The sequence below is a fragment of the Perca fluviatilis genome, chromosome 3 (genome assembly GCF_010015445.1).
Source record: "Perca fluviatilis chromosome 3, GENO_Pfluv_1.0, whole genome shotgun sequence".
Classification (NCBI taxonomy): domain Eukaryota; kingdom Metazoa; phylum Chordata; class Actinopteri; order Perciformes; family Percidae; genus Perca; species Perca fluviatilis.
The window spans coordinates 15,393,695-15,418,857 of NC_053114.1; the positions used below are offsets into that span (position 1 = coordinate 15,393,695).

At 40.5% G+C, this 25,163-nt stretch overlaps 1 protein-coding gene across 3 annotated transcripts; it reads left to right on the forward strand.

Moving 5' to 3' along the window:
• Window positions 1-89: 89 nt before the first annotated feature.
• On the forward strand, window positions 90-25,081 carry LOC120555952 (paired amphipathic helix protein Sin3a-like). 3 transcript variants are annotated; one of them, XM_039795175.1, is made up of 22 exons: window positions 2,480-2,641; window positions 4,503-4,719; window positions 5,182-5,364; window positions 5,940-6,046; window positions 6,199-6,541; window positions 6,647-6,898; window positions 7,019-7,171; window positions 8,101-8,256; window positions 11,551-11,637; window positions 11,785-11,903; window positions 12,434-12,659; window positions 13,566-13,682; window positions 14,020-14,258; window positions 14,372-14,555; window positions 14,705-15,281; window positions 16,336-16,505; window positions 16,737-16,910; window positions 17,046-17,138; window positions 17,934-18,028; window positions 19,784-19,808; window positions 20,385-20,592; window positions 22,998-25,081. In XM_039795175.1, exons 1-22 carry the CDS (start codon window positions 2,622-2,624, stop codon window positions 23,147-23,149), a joined length of 3,897 nt encoding a protein of 1,298 aa, XP_039651109.1. In that variant the 5' UTR covers window positions 2,480-2,621; the 3' UTR covers window positions 23,150-25,081. The 3 variants fall into 3 exon arrangements, with proteins under 3 accessions (XP_039651108.1, XP_039651109.1, XP_039651107.1); XM_039795174.1 differs by lacking the exons at window positions 2,480-2,641; window positions 19,784-19,808 and adding an exon at window positions 90-300; XM_039795173.1 differs by lacking the exon at window positions 19,784-19,808 and having other exon boundaries at window positions 2,481-2,641.
• Window positions 25,082-25,163: the final 82 nt, after the last annotated feature.

Here is a 25,163-nt window from a genome sequence, read left to right on the forward strand (position 1 = left end):
CACTGCCCTTACTGTATTTGTTTTCATTCTGGAGATCTGACCAATCCCAGTTTAGACTGGGAGGAGACTAGCCCGCCTTCATGTTAGACACGCCTCTATGTTCAAGGAACACCGCTTCATACATACACTGTTGTTAGCGACGTAGCCTCCACGGCCAATTTCATTTTTGACATTTCTATTTGAGACCACTTCTCAGAACTTCACTTTTTGTCACGGACAGGTGAATGCACGAATAGCGGTTTACTGGTTGGATCCCGGTACACTGGTGTGTCAAATTGTTGCTGGTGGCAGTCCTGCGAGGTAAGTTAAACTAGTGTTAGCCAAAGAGACCCTGTACTGATGGGGGTTGGTTGTTGTGCTAACGTAGCTTTTAGTTAGCTTCTATATAACCTTGCCAAACAGACCAGATAGCTATCGAATGCTCGCTGCTTTCCGGTGATGACTTAATATGTTGGTGTATTTTCGTCTTCCAACAAAACATGTGGAATTTCAGTAGCGGCTACATTAGCTTGCAGCGCCGATAAGTTAGTCAAGCTAGTGTAGGCTAGCAAGCTAAGAGCGGCGACCATGAATTAGCTGACATGCTAACGCTGAGCAGACTGACCTGCTGACAACATGCATTTTTGTTGTTAGTTTCTTCTTGATATATCTTATTGTACTGCCTGTGTTGAGGTTTTACTGAGGCAAACGTTACTGGCGGAGAAGACGGTTTTGTGACAACTAAGTATTTTTCAGTCGAACTTCTCGCAAAACTTGGCGTCAATGCGACGTTAACGTTATGTGAAAGCTAATGTTAGCCTGCTAGCCAGCTAGCGTTCTTTCTAACATAACTAGCTATCTAGCATAGTCCGAATTAATGACTGACTGTGACTTTATTTAACTACCCTGGTGTCACGGTAGCCCATATGTTATAAACGAGCTAAGAAGCCGACGGTGTTGTCGCGCTGTCGGCTGCGATGAAGCGTGTTTTCTTATCGATATCTTCAACCAGCAAGTGTAGCGTCAGTTAGCCAACACGTTCAGCTCATCTGGATGTTTTTACTGAGGACTGTCAGCGGGGACCCGGGAGTGACGGACCGAGATTCGCTGTTTGTTTTCTTAAAAAATAGCTTTTAATTTGCACATAGTACAGATTAGCTTGCTTGCCACATAACTTCGAGCTAGGACGAAAGCCAACGTCAGCCATCAGACAACCAAAAGCGGTCTGCTCACCGAAGAACGGATGGCGTTAAGCTCGGTGTTTGTCAGAGAGGGGGAGGGGATGAGGCAGGGCTTCAGCGAGCGAGCGAGACAGCGCCTACATGCCTGTAAAGTGTCGGCTGACAGCTAAAAAAATTAGCTTATTTTGTAGCGCTAGTCGACTAATTTCGCCATATTTTACTGTTTGTCGTATTTGCTTCGCGTTTCGGCAAAGAAAGTGTGGCGCTGGATATGCGACAGACTCGATTACGGCGATTCAAGACCGCGCTCAGCCGCCGTGTTTTCCGAAACTGGTGGTGCAGCGAGGCACAATGTCTGTTCTCCGCTGACCGACTGCAATGACGTTTTCTTAGGGAACATCTATAAATTACTTTTCTCTATGTACATGTTTAGACTGTGCTTGGAGCATAGAAAGAGGCTACATGTTTCTTTTGTTATGCAATCGTCAAATTGATTATTTATATTGACAAATTGGGTGTTATTTTTTTCTAAATGTGTATATTGATAAGTCACTCAAAAATTTACCTGACAGTGGATCATAACGTTTTGTATTTTACAGTTTCATCCGCATGAATAACTAATTATTTGATATTTGTTTACATAAGTGTGTTAATACATTATGTGTATATGCACATCTTGTTTAAATTAAAGTGTATACATTTTGTTACCAACTTTAAAGTTATTTATAGTCATATGCACATATATTATCAGTAAATGTACCAATAGTTCAGATTTTACATCTCCAGTCAAAGTTGTGAGTTCCTTGTCTTGAGGTGTAAACTGGAAAATACTATTAAAAAGTGTGATGTCTGGACACAAAGCCTTCCAAGGCACCAAATTACAGAATAAGACACATTTAGGGATAATCGATGGTAGAATGAATGTGTCTGTTAAACATTAGTTTCATTACAGTACTGAAGAAGTAAATAAATTATAGTCTGGCAAATTATATTTGCATTGCACATTATGATTAATGATATTAATCTAATAACTGGTAACTTCCCTGCATCTTATTTATATAACAGACAAAGAAGCTTTTTATGCCTATTATTGAAAGACAGTCCCTAACTGGCTGCCACAGCCATTCTGCTGAGCTATGACGGCACGTCTATTTAGGGACACCGTTGGACAATAAGTTTGTGTAATAGTTTCCTCTCGGCTTTTGTTTTGAAGTAATACTTTTCTGTCTTTGTTTCCCCCTGATTTAATTTTTTTTTTTTTTTGTGATTTGCATTTTGTGGATTTGTTTTTCAATTGTAAACATGTAAAATGTCCATTTTGTCCATGTCCTTTCTGACTGAATCTGGACAAAAACCTAATGTGATACATTTCATAAATTTAGGATTTATTTATCAGAATTCTCTTTAGATTACAATTACAATGTCAGAGTGTGTGCAGCCAAACTAACGTGGACTATTGGCATGTCTCAAACAACGATGAGGTAACTTGCTAGAAAAGAAAGTTTGGTACGGATTTTATTGTGATACTGGACATCAGTAGTAGACATTTTCTTGATACTTGCCTGAAGTACTTTACTCTTAAAAAAAAACAAACTTTAGCATTAACATTAATTTGTAAAAGTACAGTACAGGCCAAAAGTTTGGACACACCTTCTCATTCAATGCGTTTTCTTTATTTTCATGACTATTTACATTGTAGATTCTCACTGAAGGCATCAAAACTATGAATGAACACATTATTAATAAATATGGAAATAATGTAAATAACTAAACAAAAAATATGAAATTACGAAACATGTAGACACCCTTTTCCACCCTTGCACTTTTATAGATCACACTGCAAACCCTTGGTGTTCTCTCAATGAGCTTCATGAGGTAGTCACCTGAAATGGTTTTCACTTCACAGGTGTGCCTTGTCAGGGTTAATTGGTGGAATTTATTTCCCTTATTAATGGGGTTGGGACCATCAGTTGTGTTGTGCAGAAGTCAGGTTGATACACAGCCAACAGTCCTATTGGACAACTGTTAGAGTTCATATTATGGCAAGAACCAATCAGCTAAGTAAAGAGAAACAAGTGGCCATCATTACTTTAACAAATGAAGGTCAGTCAGTCCGGAAAATTGCGAAAACTTTGAATGTGTTCCCAAGTGCAGTCGCAAAAACCATCAAGCGCTATAACGAAACTGGCTCACACGAGGACCGCCCCAGGAAAGGAAGACCAAGAGTCACCTCTGCTCACCAGCCTCAGAAATCGCAAGTTCACAGCAGCTCAGATTAGAGACCAGATGAATGCCACACAGAGTTCTAGCAGCCTTCATGGTCAAATAGCTGCTAGGAAACCACTGCTAAGGAGAGGCAACAAGCAGAAGAGATTTGTTTGGGCCAAGAAACACAAGGAATGGACATTAGACCAGTGGAAATCTGTGCTTTGGTCTGATGAGTCCAAATTTGAGATCTTTGGTTCCAACCGCCGTGTCTTTGTGCGACGCAGAAAAGGTGAAAGGATGGATTCTACATGCCTGGTTCCCACATGCCTGGTTCCCACCGTGAAGCATGGAGGTGTGATTGTGTGGGGGTGCTTTGCTGGTGACACTGTTGTATTTATTCAAAATTGAAGGCATACTGAACCAGCATGGCTACCACAGCATCCTGCAGCGACATGCCATCCCATCCGGTTTGCGTTTAGTTGGACCATCATTTATTTTTCAACAGGACAATGACCCCAAACACACCTCCAGGCTGTGTAAGGGCTATTCGACCAAGAAGGAGAGTGATGGAGTGCTGCGCCAGATGACCTGGCCTCCACAGTCACCGGACCTGAACCCAATCAAGATGGTTTGGGGTGAGCTGGACCGCAGAGTGAAGGAAAAAGGGCCAACAAGTGCTAAGCATCTCTGGGAACTCCTTCAAGACTGTTGGAAAACCATTTCAGGTGACTACCTCTTGAAGCTCATCAAGAGAATGCCAAGAGTGTGCAAAGCAGTAATCGGAGCAAAGGGTGGCTACTTTGAGGAATCTAAAATATAAGACATGTTTTCAGTTATTTCACACTTTTTTGTTAAGTACATAATTCCATATGTGTTCATTCATAGTTTTGATGCCTTCAGTGAGAATCTACAATGTAAATAGTCATGAAAATAAAAAGGAAACGCATTGAATGAGAAGGTGTGTCCAAACTTTTGGCCTGTACTGTATGTCTATCCCTGATTATTTCTGTCTCAGTCTTACTGCTAAAGAAGTATGAGTATAATGCACATTCTTGAAGAAAGCGTTGAATAATATTTGTTTAGAGACCGTTTAAAACAGCCTGTGTACTGTCCCTCTGTCTTTGTTTACTTTAGCCCATTTGAGTATGCATATACAATGAAGAGGCGTGTGGAGGACCAGGAACCAATATTTGCACCCCAGCAACAGCAAACACGTCGTCCCCCAGTTCAAGGCATTGCAGACAGCTTCCAGCACCGGGCCCTCACCCCGGCCTCTACTGTGATAGAGGCAGCTGCAGACAACATGCAGCCATCCACAGGCATCCAGTATTCTCTCCCCCAAGGCTACCAGGTATGACGCCATCAATGTATTCGACTTGGACAACAGCCTCCGGAGCAGGGTCTTAGATTAACTTTTACTAAGCGCCAAATTCAAGTGAAGTTGGCCTTTAGTGGATATATGGATGTAAGTCAGAACCCACATTGGCTCAAAACCTTTAAAGGATGGAGGACAAAACCTTAAACTTTTGCAGCCTTCATCTTTCCTGACCATTTTTAACTTCCTCTTACTGTGAGCTAATCTAATGAAAGAAAAACAATGTATGTTTGAATGACTGCCTGTTAAAGTGGCTCTTCTCGATGCAGCAGCATCTGAACTGAATTTTATTGAAAAGTATGTGAAGTTTTAAGAAAAGCCCTTTATTCAGTATACTTGTAATAATATGAACAATACTTTTTGTAACACCACTGAAGACATGATTATATTTAAGCTTTTATAGATCCTAAAAATCTAATCATTTCTTCCTTTAAAAAGGTGCCTACAATGCCTCAGAACGCAAGTGGACACGGACATGGACATAACAATACTGCACCTCATGTTGGTCCCCATGCACACAGCCTGGCAGTTCAGTCCCAGGGCCCTGCATTGGTCCAAGGTCACGTTCATCCGCCTGCACCCATGACTTCAACCCAAGGACAGCAGTTTCAGCGACTGAAGGTACCCTTACTAGAGTGCGGATCGGGCCGCATTTTTCTGTCCGGGCCCGCGTCCAACAGAGCAGTAACCGAACCCGGCCCGAGCCCGACAGGCATTAAGATATTTATGTCCGAGCCAGACACTGTTAAAATCTCTTTTTTTTTTTTTTTTTTTTCTCATACTAATGACACATGTACGTTTGTTTGTGTGGAAAGCCCGTTTTTATTAAGCAACTGTAGGAAGGCATTCGGAAATGTCAACAGATGAGCGCATCAGAGCACACGGGGCAACAAGCGCACGTTAACATAGGCGCGCACCTACATAATAAGCTGTTTTAAATTTAAAATGTTCAATGCCTTATCGCGCTGATGTGACCGAGCCCGACCCGAACCCGAACATAATTTCTAAATATCTGTCCAAACCCGTCGGGCTTGGTTCGGGTACCCATCCTCTAACCCTTACATGGACAAATATACACATTTTAGAATATACCCACCAAAATAAATTAAGAAACAGCAACCTGGGCCAAGTGTTGTGACATATGATAATGAAGTCACCAATTAACTAATTTTTATTTTTCACTCTTTACTTTGTAGGTTGAAGATGCCTTATCCTATCTGGATCAAGTGAAGCTGCAGTTTGGAAACCAGCCACAAGTTTATAATGATTTCCTTGATATTATGAAAGAGTTCAAGTCACAGAGGTGAGGACTAATTTTATCGGCATCGTTTGGAGAAAATCCATAAATAGTATTTCTGTGTCAAGTTTAAGCATGTAACATGCGGAACAATGTCTGTGGGCCCAGTTGATGATGAATCAGATACTAACTTACTGTTACTTGTTCTGTTGTTACAGCATAGACACTCCTGGAGTCATTAACCGTGTGTCCCAGCTCTTCAAGGGCCATCCAGACCTCATTATGGGATTTAACACGTTCTTGCCACCTGGATATAAAATTGAGGTTCAAACCAACGATCTAGTCAATGTGACCACGCCAGGTCAGATCCACTACATCACCCCTCATGGTATTTCTGTTCAGAACATCCCTATAAGTGGAGCATCCAGCCAACCTGCAAGCCACAACCAGCACCAGAGTCTGCCACAGGCGGGTCCGCACACTACCCCCACCACCACCACCACCACCACCACCCCACCCACCCCCACCCCCACCCAACCTGCTCCCAAACAAACCAGCAAGGTAGACTATAAGCTTCTATATTGTTCTAACATTTGCACACCAACCTGAATGTTTACTTGATGAGCGTAATGACATGCTTGTGCTCTTCTCTGTCAATCCCATAAGCCAATTCAGTCTCCAGCCCACACACCCACCAGCCAGCCCAACCCATCCATCCCATCCTACGCCTCACCGCGCTCACCGTCGGTTCAGTCCCACACTCCTGTGAGCAGCACGCCGTCCAGTGGGCCACCTCTCCAGAACAACCAGCCTGTGGAGTTCAACCACGCTATAAATTATGTCAACAAGATCAAGAACCGCTTCCAGGGTCAGCCAGACATCTACAAAGCCTTCCTGGAAATCCTTCACACATACCAGGTAAGAAAATGCACACCAATAAAAACAATATTCAGGCAATGTACAGTATAGAGGGTTGTTTTTACCCAGTAGGGATACTCTCAGCAGTAATCTCACAGCTTCTTTCTTTAAATTTTCTAGAAGGAACAACGAAATGCTAAAGAGGCAGGAAGCAACTACACCCCAGCACTGACTGAGCAGGAGGTCTACACTCAGGTGGCACGCCTCTTCAAGAACCAGGAAGACCTGCTCTCAGAGTTTGGACAGTTCCTGCCAGATGCAAACAGCTCAATGGTAAGTCTCTGTGAACACACTTCTTCAGCGTCGGCCATTATAACTGGACTTATTAAACTAAAGTGATTGGTCTCGTAATTGGTCTTGACTGTGGAAACAAAGTCTTTCTGTTTAAAAATGGTCAGCCTTTGTAGTAGTGTTAAATGTTATGGAATATCACAAAACAACACACAAATATAATATGTAGCATTGTTGTTGTTTTTTTCCCGATACAATTCAACTGGGCTTGTTTTAATAGAAGTTTCCCCGGTATCTTTAACAATCGGAAAACAATTACTAGAGATGCACCGATAGACAGGCCGGTGAATTGGCCGGTTTTCACGTGCTCAGCCATGACCGCACTGCACTTTCGATGTGTGTGTGAATTTCCCACACCAGGAGTAATTTATATAGTTCTGTTTTATAGTGATCCATTATCTGTTCAAACAATTTTCTGTTCTGTACAAAATGTTCTTTTTTTTTATTATTATTATTTTTATAAATTTTTTTTTTTAAAGATTTTTTTGGGGGGCATTTTAGGCCTTTATTTGTGACAGGACAGCTTAGGTATGAAAGGGGGAATGACATGCAGCAAAGGGCCGCAGGTTGGAATCGATGGACTCTGGATGTTAGGGCAACTGGTCTATAATCATTTCAAATCAGTGGTTTTGCCGTTTTTGGCACCGGTGGTAAGCAAACTTTCCATGTTTTGGGTTTAAAGTAAATAACAGCACATTTGAAACAATTGTCTAAACATCCGAGTCACTTGTTTCCCCACATTTGTTAAGTACCCTCACTGTCTGTTATTCTGTCAGGACAGGCTTCCCTTTTTTATTCTTTATTGAGCTTCTATGAAATTGGCCGCATTCACACACATTTTCTTTGACGTTTCCTGTTCATATTTTCTTACTTGTCTCTGGTGAGATTATGATGTGTGATGCTCTTTTCAGCTGCTGTGCAAGGCTACACCAGACAGGGCCGAGTCGGTGCGTAATGATCATGGCGGCACAGTAAAGAGACCCTTAATGAACAGCAAACAGAGACTGAGCCAGAATGGCATGCCAATCAGGAGACCTGCTGGAGTGGGAGCCACGCCGCCTGTCAAGGTACACCCCACTCTACATGCTGACTTTCTGCATATATTTGGCTCTTTGTTTGTTTCGGCTATATTATAGATGTCAGAAATGTCAGTATGCTGCAAAGAGAATTTGTCTCCAATTTATATTTGGGGGTAGACTAAATAATAGAAACGCATCACAAACGGTTCAGCAGCATCTTCACCAAATTACAGCCTCCAAAATGATGAATGAAGTTAAATCAACTCACCGTTTTAACAAAAACTAAACATCATAAAGCGTGATTTATACATCTGCGTAAAATGTACGCCGTGGCTACGTCCGTAGGTACGTGGAGACACGGTACTATGCCGGACCCTACGCCGTAGCCTGATGTGCATCTCTCGAAAAATGTATCAACACGTAGGGCGATGCATGTCGTGTCTTGGCAGCGTTGCATTTCCCCGTACTCATTTCCTGGTTCTGCTTCTCCATAAACAACATGAAATCAAGGAGAGGGTTAACTTGTCCTGCTGTAGATTTCCCACAGTGGTCAGAGAGCACAAGGGAGACACTTTGTTTCTCTCACTATGACTCTAGAGTCGCTACTCGCTCCGAAGCTAATCAACGTCACTCTCTCACTTTCTCCCTCGCTCTACCACACACTCCCCACACACACTCGACGCACACCCCAACGCCCAAGTATAAACTTCAGGGGTCTCATTCATAAAACTGTGCATAGGATCCTTACTAAAAGTGTACGTACGCCCAAAACGCCCAAACATTTTTTTATTAAATCGTGCGTACGCACATCTGCATACGTGAAGTCTGCATACGTGAATCAGCCTCTTATCCCGCCTTGTACACGGCCATTATTAACCATAAATAACCAATGCAAAGCACTTTATGAATGCTGATCAGTATGTTAATGGCCCTGGCAGTTGTTCTTTCGTTACTCCGAATCATGACGACTAGCGGGGGCAAATTGAATTATAATTTTGGCTTGTTCTCGCATAGTGTAGGGAAACCTGATCTATAGTAGGGCTGAACGATTTTTGAAAATAATCTAATTGCGATTTTTTCCCCAAATATTGCGATTGCGATTCGATATTCGATTATTTTTTTAAGCTCTTTGTCTTCTGTATTATTCAACAAAGACAAACAATAAATCATTGTATAGTATGAACAACACACAATTACACACTAGACAGTTAAATAAGTAAAAACACATATATATATATATATATATATATATATATATATATATATATATATATATATATATATATATATATATATATATATATATATATATATATATATATATATATGTATATGTATATGTATATGTATATGTGTGTATGTATATGTGTATGCATGCGTGTATATATATATATATATATATATATATATATATGTATGCATGCATGTATGGACTCGAGCCCAAACAAAACCCTTCATTTTATTAAAATGGCTGTAAAAGTTTTAAACTTCAACTCAGAATTGTTTGAATGACAGAGATCAGCTCAAGGTACAGTGTAGCGTTAGCGTGCTAAGTTGATGCTTTCTCTGCGTAGTGCAGACTGATTTGCTCTTGCGAGTCATCAAATCGAGACCAAATCGCAGCCTTTGCGATTAGGAAATCGCGTTTTAACATATCGCGATATTATCGCAAATGCAATTAATCGTTCAGCCCTAATCTATAGACTACCTATATTAATAATACCGTCCAAAACGTCAGGCATTACGGCACTCAGGGACAGCTTCGATATACCAGACCTATATGATAAAATTTAACAGAATTATATATTCTATCCAATAGGGGTGGGAATCACCAGAGGCCTCACGATACGATATCATCACGATACCTATGTCACGATACGATATTATTGCGATTTTAAACATATTGCAATATTCAGCGATATATTGCAATATATTACCTTTTTTCCAACTTCAAATATTTCAAATAATGTCCCCAAAGGAAAATTTTGTTGACATCTTCACTTCAATTTTATTGCTGCAAAATGGGATTGTAAGCAGATAGACTGACCAACACATATATCATAAAAGATCGATACTTGGCATCTGTGTATCGATACAGTATTGCCACGAAAGATATTGCGATACTATGCTGTATCGATTTTTTTCCCCCACCCCTACTATCCAAACAAGCCTTAGTGATGAAGTCGAAGATTATAATATGTATATAAAACGCTTAGCTGTCTGCCATTTCCCTCTGGAAACAGCCGGTGGCCCCCCGAGTGGCGAGGACCTGTATTTGGACCGGGATGGCCAATTCAGTACATAGATCCAAGGGAATTTAGGGAATCTAAATCGGCATATTATCATCGTCATGGTCCCTGAAGCCTCTTCCTTTTTGTTTTTTTTTTGTTTTTTTTTTATAAATAAAGATTTTTTTGGGGGGCTTTTCCCTTTTTTTTATTTTGAAAGTGGATAGACACAAAAGGGGGAGAGAGAAGGTGAATGACACGCAGCGAAGGGCAGCAGGTCGGATTCGAACCCTGCGCCACTGCAGGACCCAGGCTACATGGGGCGAATGCTCCCACTGGGTGAGCCAGAGGCCACCCACCCCCCAAAAGCCTCTTTCTCTCCTGATTCTATCATTAGCGGAGTCCTCCTGTAGGGCCAGCAAGTGCCATCATGCAGCATTACGCACGGGGGGTCACCGCAGTATTTATATGTTTACAACAATTTGTGATTGTTAACACATTGCCAAAATCACAGCATCAACTAGTGGTATCCCCCACCCCGAGATACAATTTGAAGACGAAAGTCTAATGGGCAAACACACTTTTCTTTATGCAGGTTTGGTCACGAACTGTATTAAAGTTCGGACAGATAATGTTGACATTAAGGGTAACAATTGCGCGAGAGCTTAACGGCTGTATTTCCAGACTTTGAAAATGTGCGTACGCATGGGTCAGAGTTTGCGTGGACGACCGCACATTTTCCTGTCAAGTTATTATTTTTTTTTTTATATAAATCACAACCTTTGCGTGGGAGAGTGGCGTACGCACATTTTCAGCCCCGTTTTGTGTGTACGCCACGTTTATAAACGAGACCCCAGGCCACTTACGTAGGCTACGGTGAAAGCTGTGCGTGGAGCCTCCGCAGAACCATAAATCACGCTTAATGAAGGTAGGATTTATTGCAGGGCTGTATTATTAGACTATTCGTTTTAGCTACGTTTACCAGATACATTTTCAACTGGGTGTGTTTTAAATCTACTCAAACATAATGATAATATTCTCTGGTATTAGAACATTTTAAAACATGTTTGAGAGCCTGCTGCGCAAGTCATCATTTTGTCCTATACCCTTGCAGAAGAAGCCCAAAATATTGGGGAAGGACCATGGCATGACTGAAGTCAGCAAACACAGCACCAGCACTGAAACTATGTTCTTTGAGAAGGTCAGTGTTTTTTATATTCAGTACCAGTATTGTTTGTTTAAATAATGCAATAACAAGATGACAACCAAAATATTTATGAAAAAGAAAATTATCTTTTGTAATTTGTTAATTTTATTTTTGTGCCATCACTGAACACACTCTTCACAGGTTAAGAAGGCTCTTCGGAGCTCTGAGGCGTACGACAACTTCCTGCGTTGTCTTCACATTTTCAACCAGGAAGTGATCTCTCGTGCCGAGCTGGTCCAGTTAGTCATCCCATTTCTTGGGTGAGTTTAAACATACATCCACTCTGTTGTGTATGCTTTATTGCCTCTATAATTGTACTGTTGCGCATTGCATCTAAATAATAACACTAATAATACTAAAACACTTCAGTTGCAAACCGGCATTCAGTACTATGGATATGAGGTAGAACTATGTCAGTTTTTTTGTTACTCCTTAATGTGAGTTAGTGTCAGTATTTAACTATTTTCCGATATAACATCATGCCCCTTGTTGCACCTGTTGGAATTAGATTTGATTGGAATATAGTATTGATTTCTTAGGGAAATTGTTGTGCAACAGTAACAATACAAAGTGGGAGAGAGTGCAAATAAAACTAAATATGAACAATAAAATGATAAGGTGCAAAAAAAAACAGATGTACACAGTATCTGTTTCAACATTCATGTACATCACATTTACATATATCACGGAAAAATATGTAACTATCAATGTTGCTCAGTATCTGTCAACCACCGGGCCCCCGTCGCACTACTAATTGTTTATTTCACATGCATTTTTGCACGATTGACAGAAAATTCCCGGAGCTATTCACATGGTTTAAAAACTTCCTGGGCTACCGAGAGTCTAGTCACGGGGAGTCGAGCCACGCAGAGAGTTTACCCAAAGAGCGTGCAACAGAGGGCATCGCCATGGAGATTGACTATGCTTCCTGTAAGAGGCTGGGGTCCAGCTATAGAGCACTGCCGAAAAGCTACCAGCAGCCCAAGTGCACAGGAAGGACGCCGCTGTGCAGAGAGGTGAGTCGCTGAAGAAAGTCTGCTTGTTAAAGGGTAAAAGTTTATTTTCTCCCACAGGGCTACTAGGTAAGATGGTATCAATGTATTTGAGCTTTTGTTCTTGTAGATTTAACATTTACTGGACACCATATACCAATAAACTGTGCTTTTAGTGGATACATGGACAAAGGTGAATAATAAGTAAGTTATTTGGCAATTAAACAAAGTAGGAATGCAACTAAAGATTATTTTCATTTTGAATTAATTTGGTGGTAAATCGTTTTGAACATTTAGTCTAAAAACACCAGATGTCCATTACAACTTAATAGAGCTTAAAAGGATTTCTTCACACAGAATTTATTATAAGAGTAAAGGCAGAACCTCTGACTTTTTGAAGATATGGCAATCTCTTATAAATGTAACTTTATTAATATTTACATTAATGTTAGGGACTATGACAATAGTGTTATTTGAGTGCATTTATTGTTTGATCTGTTCGTTGGGTTGGTTGGTTTGTTTTTGAGTTTTAGCTTTTTTAAATTATTTTTTATGTTTATACATACATACATACATACATACATACATACATACATACATACATACATACATACATACATTATATACTGTAAGTGTTTGTCTTGTCTGTTTGGTCCTTTTGTGAAGGACTTGAAATATGAGGAATGAGATTTATTTAAGACATTACTACTATTGTGTTTATTACATAGGATTGCTGAATGTATATACTGTAGAGTGCAGTTCATATTCAGACTGAACTGTGACAGTTTTATTACCTTATTTTCCTGCCTTGTGTGTTTTTTATTTGATGTTTGTTCCTGCTAGTCAATTCGCCAGCTTGGCCAGTAGGAGCTTTCACTCGACTGCTTTCCTTAAACAGACGTTTGAAATTAACTGAATGTCTTCTTGCAGGTTCTGAATGACACGTGGGTGTCGTTTCCTTCGTGGTCTGAGGATTCTACCTTTGTGAGCTCCAAGAAGACTCAATATGAGGAGCACATTTACAGATGTGAAGATGAGCGCTTTGAGGTGACGAATACTCAGTCAATTCAATTTTATTTATAGTATCAATTCATAACCAGAGTTATCTCAAGACACTTTACCGATAGAGTAGGTCTAGACCACACTCGATAATTTACAGAGACCCAACAATTCCAGTAAGTCCACTCACACTCCAAAGTAAAAACTGCAGGTTCTTTTGTGCTTATAAGACTTTCGCTCCATGATGCACTTCACTCAGGAGTCAAAAGATCACAGAAAAGCCTTTCAGATATCCAAGAAAACCTTGCTGCAGGTACCTCGAGCCGTAATCTGACATAGCTAAACTTATTTGTCAATAATTTCACTGTGATTGGACCCCCTTAAGCTGGATGTCGTGTTGGAAGCCAACCTTGCCACGATACGAGCCCTGGAGGCAGTGCAGCGGAGGCTTTCTCGTATGTCTGCTGAGGAGCAGCTGCGCTTCAAGTTGGACAACGCGATGGGCGGCTCCTCAGAGGTCATTCACCGCAAAGCTATCCAAAGGATATATGGCGACAAGGCCCACGACATCATCGACGGGCTCAAGAAAAACCCAGCTGTGTCTGTTCCCATCGTGCTGAAAAGGTTAATGGTCTGATTTTTAATCACGTATCTGCCTCTGGTCAGGGCTTGACAGTTGTTCCTATTTAATGTTTACGAAAGGTTTGTGCATCACGTTCTTTCTGTCCCTGTTTCAGATTAAAAATGAAGGAAGAGGAGTGGAGAGAAGCCCAGAGAGGCTTCAACAAAATCTGGCGGGAGCAAAACGAAAAGTATTACCTGAAGTCACTGGACCATCAAGGCATCAACTTCAAGCAGAATGACACCAAAGTGTTGCGTTCAAAGACCTTACTCAATGAAATTGAGATGCTATATGATGACGTAAGTAAACATGATCGTCGTTTTTGATACAGTCAGTTGAATTTATGTGTTGAAGCTGTAAGTGGAACTTACAGCATGCAGAACGCTACTCACTAATCAGAGGAACGCCTCAAAACTTAGCCCCGTCTACTCCTGTCTCTGTCCTGTAGCACCAGGATCGTGCATCTGAGGAAACTGCCACACCGCCACCGAGCGGCCCACACATCACCCAGTGCTACGAGGACAGCCAAATCATGGAGGACGCTGCCGCCCTCATCATTCACCACGTCAAACGACAGGTGGGCATCCAGAAAGAGGACAAGTACAAGATCAAGCAGATCATCCACCACTTCATCCCTGACCTGCTGTTCGCACGGCGAGGTGAGCTCTCCGATGTTGAGGAGGAGGAGGAAGAAGACGACACGGAGATGGATCCAGGCGGCCCCAAGAAGCACAACGGCCTGCCAGGCAGCAGCCCGTCGAAGTCCAAGCTCCTCTTCAGCAACACGGCAGCTCAGAAGCTGCGAGGCACCGATGATGCCTACAACATGTTCTTTGTGAACAACTACTGGTACATCTTCCTTCGTCTTCACCACATCCTCTGTTCTCGTTTGCTGCGGATCTACGGGCAAGCCGAGAAGCAGATTGAGGAGGACGCCCGTGAGCGAGAGTGGGAAAGAGAAGTGTTGGGGCTCAAAAGGGAGAAAAATGAAAATCCAGCAATCCAACTGAAGATGAAGGAGCCAAGTAAGTTAGACGACCAGTGGTTTAAGTTAATCTCGAAGCTTTTGTATGATTGCAAATCCTCACTGACGTTGATTTTGATTCCGCTACACCAGTGTTTCTCAAACTTTTTTCAATATTGTACCCCCTTTTGAATTGCTTTTTTAAGGCAAGTACCCCTAGCCTGACAAGCCAGACCCACATCAAGATGTTGGGTCTGGGAACTCACCATTGGCAGGGCTCAATCCGAGGGGCGGGGATTAAACGGTTGTCTTTCAAATTCCCTCTGCACGCAATAGGATAGCGCTACAACCAGGCAGAGCAACCAAGAAGGTAGCGGAGCTAGTTGATAGATTAAACTTTTGCCGTATCCAGTCGGCAAAACTCCGAACACATCTTCCTTTTTTTTAATTCGATTTCAGTGCCGTTCTTTTCTCAAAGAAAAGCTTAACTCAAAGTCTTCAGAAGACCGCTGTTCCCAGCAGCAGCAGCCATAAGCCCGCCCACCGACTCTATACACGATGTGATTGGCCTGACTAGAGTTTGGTTTTTCCAGCTCGCAAGCCAACGGAAAGTGCCTAGACCCCCCTGGCTGCAAATAAAATGTTCTGCCGCTAGGGTGCTTCTAGATTTCTAGGCTAAAGTACAGGGGGTACTTTAGCCGGCACAAAACATTTTTGGTAGAAAAAAAAAGTCTAATATAAAGAGGTACAATATGGCGCCGGCAGATAGATTCACAACCAACAACAACCTTTTTTTTTTTTTTTACACACAACCAACAACAACCTTTTTTTTTTTTTTTTTTTTTTTTTTTTACACAAAAACATTTAAATGCTACAAGAATCCATCACTTAATTCATTCATTATTGTTGTATAATTATTTTAGGAATTAGGCATGACATATTTTTAAGTTAGCATTTTTGCAAAGATTTCACATACCCCCTGCAGCACTCCAAAGTACCCCTAGGGGTACACGTACCCCCATTTGAGAAACACTGCTCTACACAACCACGGCGTACCATACGTCATCATTTCTCACCACATAACTTAACACATTTGCTACATTTTCTACCTGCAGTGGATGTCGATGTAGAGGATTATTACTCAGTTTTCCTGGAAATGGTGCGTAATCTTTTGGATGGAAACATGGAGCCGACTCAATACGAGGACTCCCTGAGGGAAATGTTTACTATCCATGCCTACATCGCCTTCACCATGGACAAACTCATCCAGAGCATCGTCCGGCAGGTCAGCACGTTTAAGATTCTATCATTTGATTTATGTTGCACAACTTGTTGACTGCTAACTTTTTAACCGTATGCAGTTCAATTCAAATTCAAACATTATTTAACTGTGCAAATAATAATGACCTAAATAATAACCTCTGCGCTGATGGGGGGGGGGGTTGATCATGACAAGCGAATTCTTTTCTGCATTTGCGGTCACAACTGTTACATACTAAACCCGTTGCTTTCACAGCTCCAGCACCTTGTCACTGATGATGTATGTACGCGCGTAACGGACATGTACCTGAGCGAAAGTGCCAATAAAGCCACGGGGGGCTTACTGTCCACGCAGACGTCCAGGGCCACAGCAGAGGGGACCTACCAGCGCAAAGCGGAGCAGCTTATGTCGGATGAGAACTGCTTCAAGGTACCGCAAGCCCAGAGAGTGATGATGATGATGATGATGATGATGATGACGACGATTACGATGATATCGTACATCAGTCTCAGCTACTTTGAACACTTTGTTTATAGACATTTCCTCTGATTGTGTCTTGTTCAGTTGATGTTTGTAAAGAGACGAGGATCTGTCAGCCTGGCCATGGAGCTGCTGGACACAGAAGAGGAGAACTCTGATGAGCCAGCGGACTCAGAGGTACGACTCATTCAATATTCAAGTACACTTCATACTAGTGTAGTCATCAGTTTATTAGATGTTATCTAGTACAACCCTGCTATTAATATTTTGTGCATGGTGGTGTTGCATTGTTTTTGCTTTATATCGTAACATGTTTCTAATATTTTGACCTCCAAAAATAGACATCAATGGGTATTGATGCCGAAAGGATTAGTCCCTTAACGTAATAAGCAGACAAAACCCCAAATATTTTGATGGGCGTTTAAAAATGTAAGTCTTTGTTATTAAGCGCCAATGCACGATCAGCTGGAATATTTGCTGGTTCCAGCTTTTAGAAATGTGAGAAGAATGTGTTGCTTTACTGTGTTTTTTATATGATTTGTAAATTGATTATTTTTGTGTTTCGGACTATTAGTCTGTCACCTCTATATTCGGACATTTTATACACCAAATGCTCAATCATTTATCTAAAAAAAAAAAAAAGATCCGCTAAAGTAATTGTTAGCAATAAAAACCTTGGGTGTATGATGCCTGGGTTTTCAGGACAACTTGACACAAAAAAAAAATCCAAAATAGTGGCTGTTTTATTTCTTCTTCTTTTTTTACATAGATGCATAACATAAATATGATATAAATAAATAAAATAAATATAATATAAATTTTAATTATACATTTTTCAAAGAGTTGTAACCAAGATGTATACTGACCAGAATGTTACAGACGAGTGTAATGTCTACACGGTTTTTGAACCGCATTAATCATATCCGTCTGCAGTTTGATGTTACTTATTGACAGTATGTCTATACTCCGCAGAGGTGGTCAGACTACGTGGGTAGATACCTGAATTCAGATTCTGCATCCCCAGAGCTGCGTGAGCATCTGTCCCAGAAGCCGGTGTTCCTCCCCAGGTGAGGCCCCAGCCATGTGTCCCTCTTGTCTGCATACTTTCTGTCCTGAGGCTCTAGTCAGCTAAGCAGCCACTCCACTGTTGACAAGCCAAACCAGCTGCCAAATCCAACTCATTCAGAGATAGAAACAGTGGCACTTCTGCGCAAGCCTGACTTAGGAAGCTCTTTCTAATCACAAAAGACCTCAGCTTTTTTAGTAACACACAAACAACAACAACAAGGGTTTGAGAAGGGTCATTAAAAAGAGTAACTCCATAGTTCCAGTGAAGTGCTTGCAGTGCCTGAATGCCCTCCTGTTTGTAAAGAATCTCATTGGCTGTGAACACGACTTTTTCAGTTTCTGACCTCTGCCTCACATGGAAGATTGCACTTTACATGGCCGTCTTTTAAAAGAAATTGAATTTATTTATTCATTGATTCAGTTCCTTTTTTTAATGGGAATTTTATTTATTAATGGTAAAGATTTTTTAAAATGGTTTTGGCTTGATCGTGGGTTTTTCGAATTTCCACCTTAGCTGACAGCTATACGGAATCATGGGTTTGATCATTCACATTGTACTGAATTGAAATGACGATTTCCATTGTGTAACATAAAAATAAGTCATTGAATGCACAAACTGAAAGCAAAACAAATGGGTTCCAGCTTTTTTTTTTTTCTTCTTCTTTTTTTTCATTTTAATTTCATTTTTGGACGATGTCTTTGACCTGAGTTTGAGAGACTGAAGCTGTTGTGTTGGACCTGAGAGACTTTGTCAAGAGAGAACAGTGAAGTCATGGTTTCCTTTTCTACCATATCATGCCCTTTGTTTGTGATTGTATTCAGATTCAAAGGTCCTGTATTTGACTTAGTCACTGTTTGCAACTGTACATGTTCAAATGTCCATTTGTTTAAGTCTGTTATACTATAGTGTTATGTTTGTAATAAATTTCAGTGGAAACAGTGCACTCCCGTTGCAACTTTTTGTTGTGGGTGAGGTTTTTTTTTTTTTTTCCACTGGTTTGACAGAAATTAGTACTTGTAAGTTTTTAAAAACTCTGGTCAAGCACATTATCTGCAACACTTGTACAGAGGAGTAGTGTTTGTAAATAAAATGATTGTCTAAATTGTATGGTCATGTTGGTGTATTTCTTTCCCGACACCTGAGAGCTGTGCATGGAGGCGTGGTTGTGTCTTAAAGCTCCAGATGAGTGTTGCACATAACGCCTGTCTGTCATTGCTTTTTTGGTGCTTTTTCAGTTTTATTGTTTCTTTGAGATGGCTGTCCATTACCATTAAAACATTTCAAAAGGCTTTTTAAAACACAAAAAAAATATTGCTCTTAGTTTGAATCTTATTTAACCCATTGCATAAATTGGGTACCTGACTATGATTTATCAGTGGGCTCACCCACATCTTGTCCCTTATTTTTTATTTGTTTTTCTCCATCAAATCTATGAGAGATCAGCAGCACAACAGGTCAAAAGACTCCCTTCACAAAATTCGGAAATAGCAGTTAAAAAAAAAAAATATATATATATATTCCAGCAGTTTCTTTGCCAGTTGTGTTGGGTCTTCATCTCATGATCATAACACTCTGTACATTGTTGGTGAAAGTATGTGCACATCAAAGTATCCTTAGCTCATATTTTGGATCCGTATCCTATCGTGCAGCAATTTTCTAGTGTTTGTTTCTAACAGTTTTTACTTGAAATTGGCCTCACTGTCATGTCTTTAAGTGGAGCTCTGAATGCAAAAAATATGCTTCATGGTTTCAGTCCCCGCTCACCTGTACCCTCAGTGGTAAGTACACATTTAAAACTTTCATTCAGGTGGGGTGAATAATTGCTTTTTTTCTTTTTCTTTTTTATTACCTGCACAAAATCGGGATCAATTTCCACTTAAAATAAATATTTGTTTGCCAAGCATATTTAGATCTGAACTGTGGCTGTGCAACGGAAGTGCACTGTACAGAAACATTACGACTGCTGCCTCTGCTGCTCTTATAGATCCACATTTCCCTCGAATGATTTGACTCCCTATCTAATTCGGTTCCTGGGTGAGTTGCAATGCATGGGTTTAAAAATAATTGTTTAAAGGGACAGTCCTCTCAAATTTGACTCTACTGTTCTCAAATTTGCTTAATGTCCTGTATTGTGCCTGACCACATCTCATAGGCTTTAAAATTGCACATTGCGTACTGTCAAAACCCAAATTGTGCCATGTGTAACATTGCTTAAGTTAATAAAACAGTTTTACATTTGTGCGAACTTTCCCTGTAAACGTGATGCACCCTTTTGATGTGTGGCGTAATCAAAAAAGACCTTCTCTGGGATCAGTCAGTGTTATTCATGGTTGTCATTCTTTTTTGGCCTTCAGGAATTTGAGACGGATAAGGAAGTGCCAGAGAGGATGGGAGCAACTGCAGCAAGAGAGAATGAACAAGGTCCCCTCGGACAAGTCGCAGGACGGCACCAGCGAGCTAAAGATGGAGTGCATGTTCAAGCTCAACTCCTACAAGATGGTCTATGTCTGCAAGTCGGAAGACTATATGTACAGGCACACCGCACTCACACGAGCTCATCAGGTAAGCACACAAAATATAGTGTTTATAAATTTAGTAGTTGCATACTCCCCACCTTTGTCTGCTACGAAGTTATTATTAATAGTTATAGGACTGTACCGAATAGTTTGAAGCTTGATTCATGTTTTTGCATGTCTACGTATTCTGTTTAAACCCGGTATTTCTGCACAGTTGCAGATAAAGATTAGGCTACACTAATATTATTAGTGTTATACTATTTGTAGAATTAGATTCCAGTGGTATAGGATTGTTTTTGGCTCGTGTAATTCAGACATTTCCAATAACTCGAGAGCGTTGTTTCTGTATTATTATTTAATCATTGTTGTATGCCCTTATTGGATTAGCCCGCTGCCTATGTGTTTATGTTCAGAAATCTGACGAGTTATGATTTAATGAAAAAAGACTATTTATTTTTAGGGTCTATATCCTAAAATATGATGACAGACATTCAATGCTTCTACAATGTTACTGTATTACAGCAAAAAGGAATACAGTAATTGCGTTACTTTTGTAACGCGTTATTCCCAACACTGGTCATCATCTTTTTTTCACTCTGTTAAAGCTTTAGTGCGTAACTTATGCTATATTAATGAACGTCTGTTACGTTCAAGCCATTGCCAAATGAGTTGATACAAAAATAAAGCTTCAAATAAACTCTCTCTTTATTTCTCAGTATGGCTATGTTTAGAACATGGCGTCGTCCGGCGACTTTCACGCGTAGAAACTCGAGTGAAGATAATTACCTCTTCTGAAGAGTCTGTCATGTGTTTTTAATCCTCCGTGTCCTCCTTGGTTACAAGCAGCTGTGTGGAGGAGGGGCACGTGCACGATTATGCAACAACAGTGTTGTTGTCATTACTTACAGTTCCTCATGGGGGCGACAGAAACTACACACTACAGCTTTAAAGATTGCATATTGTTAATGACGTGTAAGAGCAAGCAGAACATATAATATGTTGTTCTATTGTAATTATTAGAAAAACATGTATTCATTATTAAAAATTGAATTTACAAGGTTAAAAAGCTGGAACAGTAGAGCCAACTGCAACTTGCACAACTGCTGCAACATTGGAGGCATAGGCCAAAAACTCCACCTGTTTTAACACAGAAGACAATCGGCAATACATAAATAATAATGAACATTGTTATTCCCAATAGTGGCATTATGTTTTTGCAACTGTTTTTCCTTGACTTTAACCAAAAACATAGGATCAGTTGTCCCTAAAAATCGGTCCTACAGGTGGATATACAGAGATATCTGCAGTAACATGATTTTCATTTTTTAGCCATAACTACAAAAGTAAATTGATTCCAAAACCCAAGGTAATGCTCGCAGAAGTCCTCTAACTGTAATGTCAAATAAATGTAAACCTGCTAAATGATGTCTTTGGGTGTATTATCAAGTTGGAAGATTTTCCAGCATTTGTGGTTGCTCTAATATTAACTATTCCTTGCAAATTATTATAACTCTTCAGGTAGTGGATTGTTGTTTCAGTTTGTCCCACTTTTAATCATTCGTAAAAAAAAAAAATTATGTATACAATTATCAAGTTTTAACAGACTAGAAAACCTTTGCCACATTTCATACTTCATTATATTGGTTTGTATGCTGTATTGTTAAAGCTAATATCTAAAGCTAATATAGCTAACAAGAACCCTTCAGCATTCATCCTGTGGTGAAACAATGCCCCCCAGTGAATGTGGATGGATCGGCGGTCACCGGAGTAGCCACCAGATGTCACCTAGTCTATATCCACGACCTTTCACTTCCGCGATTACCCTGTTGCTGCTGGAAATTCCGCCGGATGTCCCTCTTTTGGGCCAGATGTCCGTTACCTTCCACTTTCTTTGTGTTAGCATTTTAAACTCTGGTGGATTTGGATTGGAGGACTATGGTTAACTGCTCCTCAGATCTCTGCCGGGTAAATCCAGACAGCTAGCTAGACTGTCTGTCCAATCTGAGTTTTGTGTTGCACAACTAAAACAACCTTTAAACGTACACATGTTCCACCAAAACAAGTTCCTTCCCGAGGCTATTTTGCAGCGGCAACGGGGCTCCGTGCAGCGCTTAGTGCCGCCCAAGACGATTGTGATTGGTTTAAAGAAAAGCCAATAAACCGGAGCGCGTTTCGCTCCCATCCCGGATTGCTGCAGGGACTAGCCAGACCCTCCTCCGCAGCGCTTGTGGAGGAAGGCCTGGCAAAGCCAGACTAGATGTCACCTAAAGAAGGGCCGTCACGTTCAAAAGACACATTGCTTTTGTTGCCGCAGGGTACAGTCCAGTGGATAGATGCATTTTGTTGTGATGTTATACTACCTGTGTGAATGAGATAAGTCTTTAAAGATTTCTGTGACTTTCTGTGAATCCCAGTAGCTGAGCTGTGTTGTTCTGGTTGACGTCTTTTCAGTCCCAAGAGCGAGTCAACACGCGCCTGCACCGACGCTTTCACGCCTGGCTGGACACATGGGCCAAAGAGCACGTGACCAGCGACATGGCTGCCGACAACCGCAAGTGGCTGATGGGAGAAAGACGAGAAGGCCTATTGCCCTGCACCACTAGTTGCGACCCGGAGGTCCTCCATTATATCACCGTTAACAAGTACCGGGTGAAGTACAGAACACTGTAGTCTCCCTTTTATTGAAAGATAAACTGTGGCAGTGACTGTCTTCACACAACAAACTGCCAGTGTTGACTTTATATACACAGTAGCTTCATACCGATTTCTACAACCTGCTGTTAACTGGATTCCGTTGCCAAAACGTTTGTGTCAGAACAGATTCAGGAACTTTGTCCAAACTTTCAAGCTTTTGCTGCAAATTCTGCAATGTATATGAACTAGAAGTTTTGCAGGTGTCACTATATGAAGAAAAAAAAACAAAAAAAAAACCCTGCTTGTCTCAGAATCTCCATCGTTATTATATTAAATGCAGATTTTTACATGAGATGAATATACAGAGAAAACACTCACTCACTTCTTCTCTTTGGAGCAATTCACAGTTGAAACACACACAAAAAAGATGGTTAAACATTTCATAACTAAAACTAAACAATGAAATACGAGTTTTTCGAGAACCACAACATTTTACAGAAAATTACAACAACAAAACATCTCTGGCCTCTGCCGGGTAGATGCCTGGCGTCGGTACAATTCCAGCATTGTGTATCAAGTACAACTATGTATGACCACCCAAGCATTTAGTGTAAATATGTGTTTATATCAAGATTTTCTTTTCTTTCTTTTTTTTATCCGATGTCATTGATGTGTAGCGTATATTAAAACACACACAGTATCAGTCTTTAGCTAGAGGTTGCAGACAAAATGCAAAATTGTAACCTTTTTTTTTTTTTTTTTTTTTTTACCAAAGGATATTAGAGAGCTTTTTCGTTTGTGGTTTGTAGAACGTGTTGTCCCTAAAGTCTTCGTTTAGTAGAAAAATGACTCCTCTTATACGCGCTTCGACCCCTTTCTGCGCATTTCTACCTTGAGTCTTTGGCATTAGTATCACTCGTGGTTTTAAGGTGATTGAATGTAGCTGAGCAGCAATTTCTCTTATTTTTATTTTTTTTGAAAGTACAGTATGTGTCCGTTTGTACTGAAATCTAAACAGTACTATCAACTTTTTCTTGTGTTTAAACTTTACCAAATGGTTGGAATCGGTATGACAGGTTCAGGGCTCTCGCAATGTGTCACCCTGTACAATAGTTGGTGTATTTTTTATGCCCAGTGTTGGCGACAAACACTGACTGATGTATAGAAGGTCAATATGTGAACGTCAGCCTTGTGACTTGTGTACAGTTTAAAGATTAAGAAAACAAGCAAGCAATAATAATAATTCATTTTGAGGCAGTTTATCAAAGCTATCAGTTTGTATTTCTTGCTGAAATACAAATGTGAATGTTGTATTCCCTTAAAAGAGGGATGTAAACTAAGGATTTTTATTGCCTTTTCCCGTCTGCAGTTTGTTTAATAAAACTGTAATTGGCCCTGTAGATATTGTAGGTAATGTAAGCTGGAGATGGGAAGATATCCATCACGCTAAATGCGAGTGTGTTTTACAGCGGAAATCGACATATAAGCAACAGGCTTTTGTTAACATTAACTTTAGGAACACATTCAGATCTTTATTATCTTTATTATTTTTCACATATGGTTCATAACATGAGCAGGATGGAAGCAAACACACCAAATGTTTAGGATAGAGATGCAGATTGGCAAAAACGAAAAAGCTGCCCGACTACATTTCATGCTCCAAGTAAGGCACTGGTCGGTAACATAACCAGCTACAGACAATCTTGGAACAGTTTATTACTTGGGTTTTTATTTTTATATTTACTATGTTTAATATGGAATACCACAGGAAGTCCCGGGGAGGTGATTGTACATAAAGACATTGTTTGTACCTTGTTTTAATGTGTCTATTCTCTTGACTTTTATGATGTTGTACATGAGTGTTAGTATGGTGTTCGGCATTAAACTATCCTTTAAATAGACAGAATCTCATTTGACCACTTCCTTTTTTTATTTTCTGCCATTGTGTTTGTATCGCACGGGCCACGCCAGTCCTCACACCGA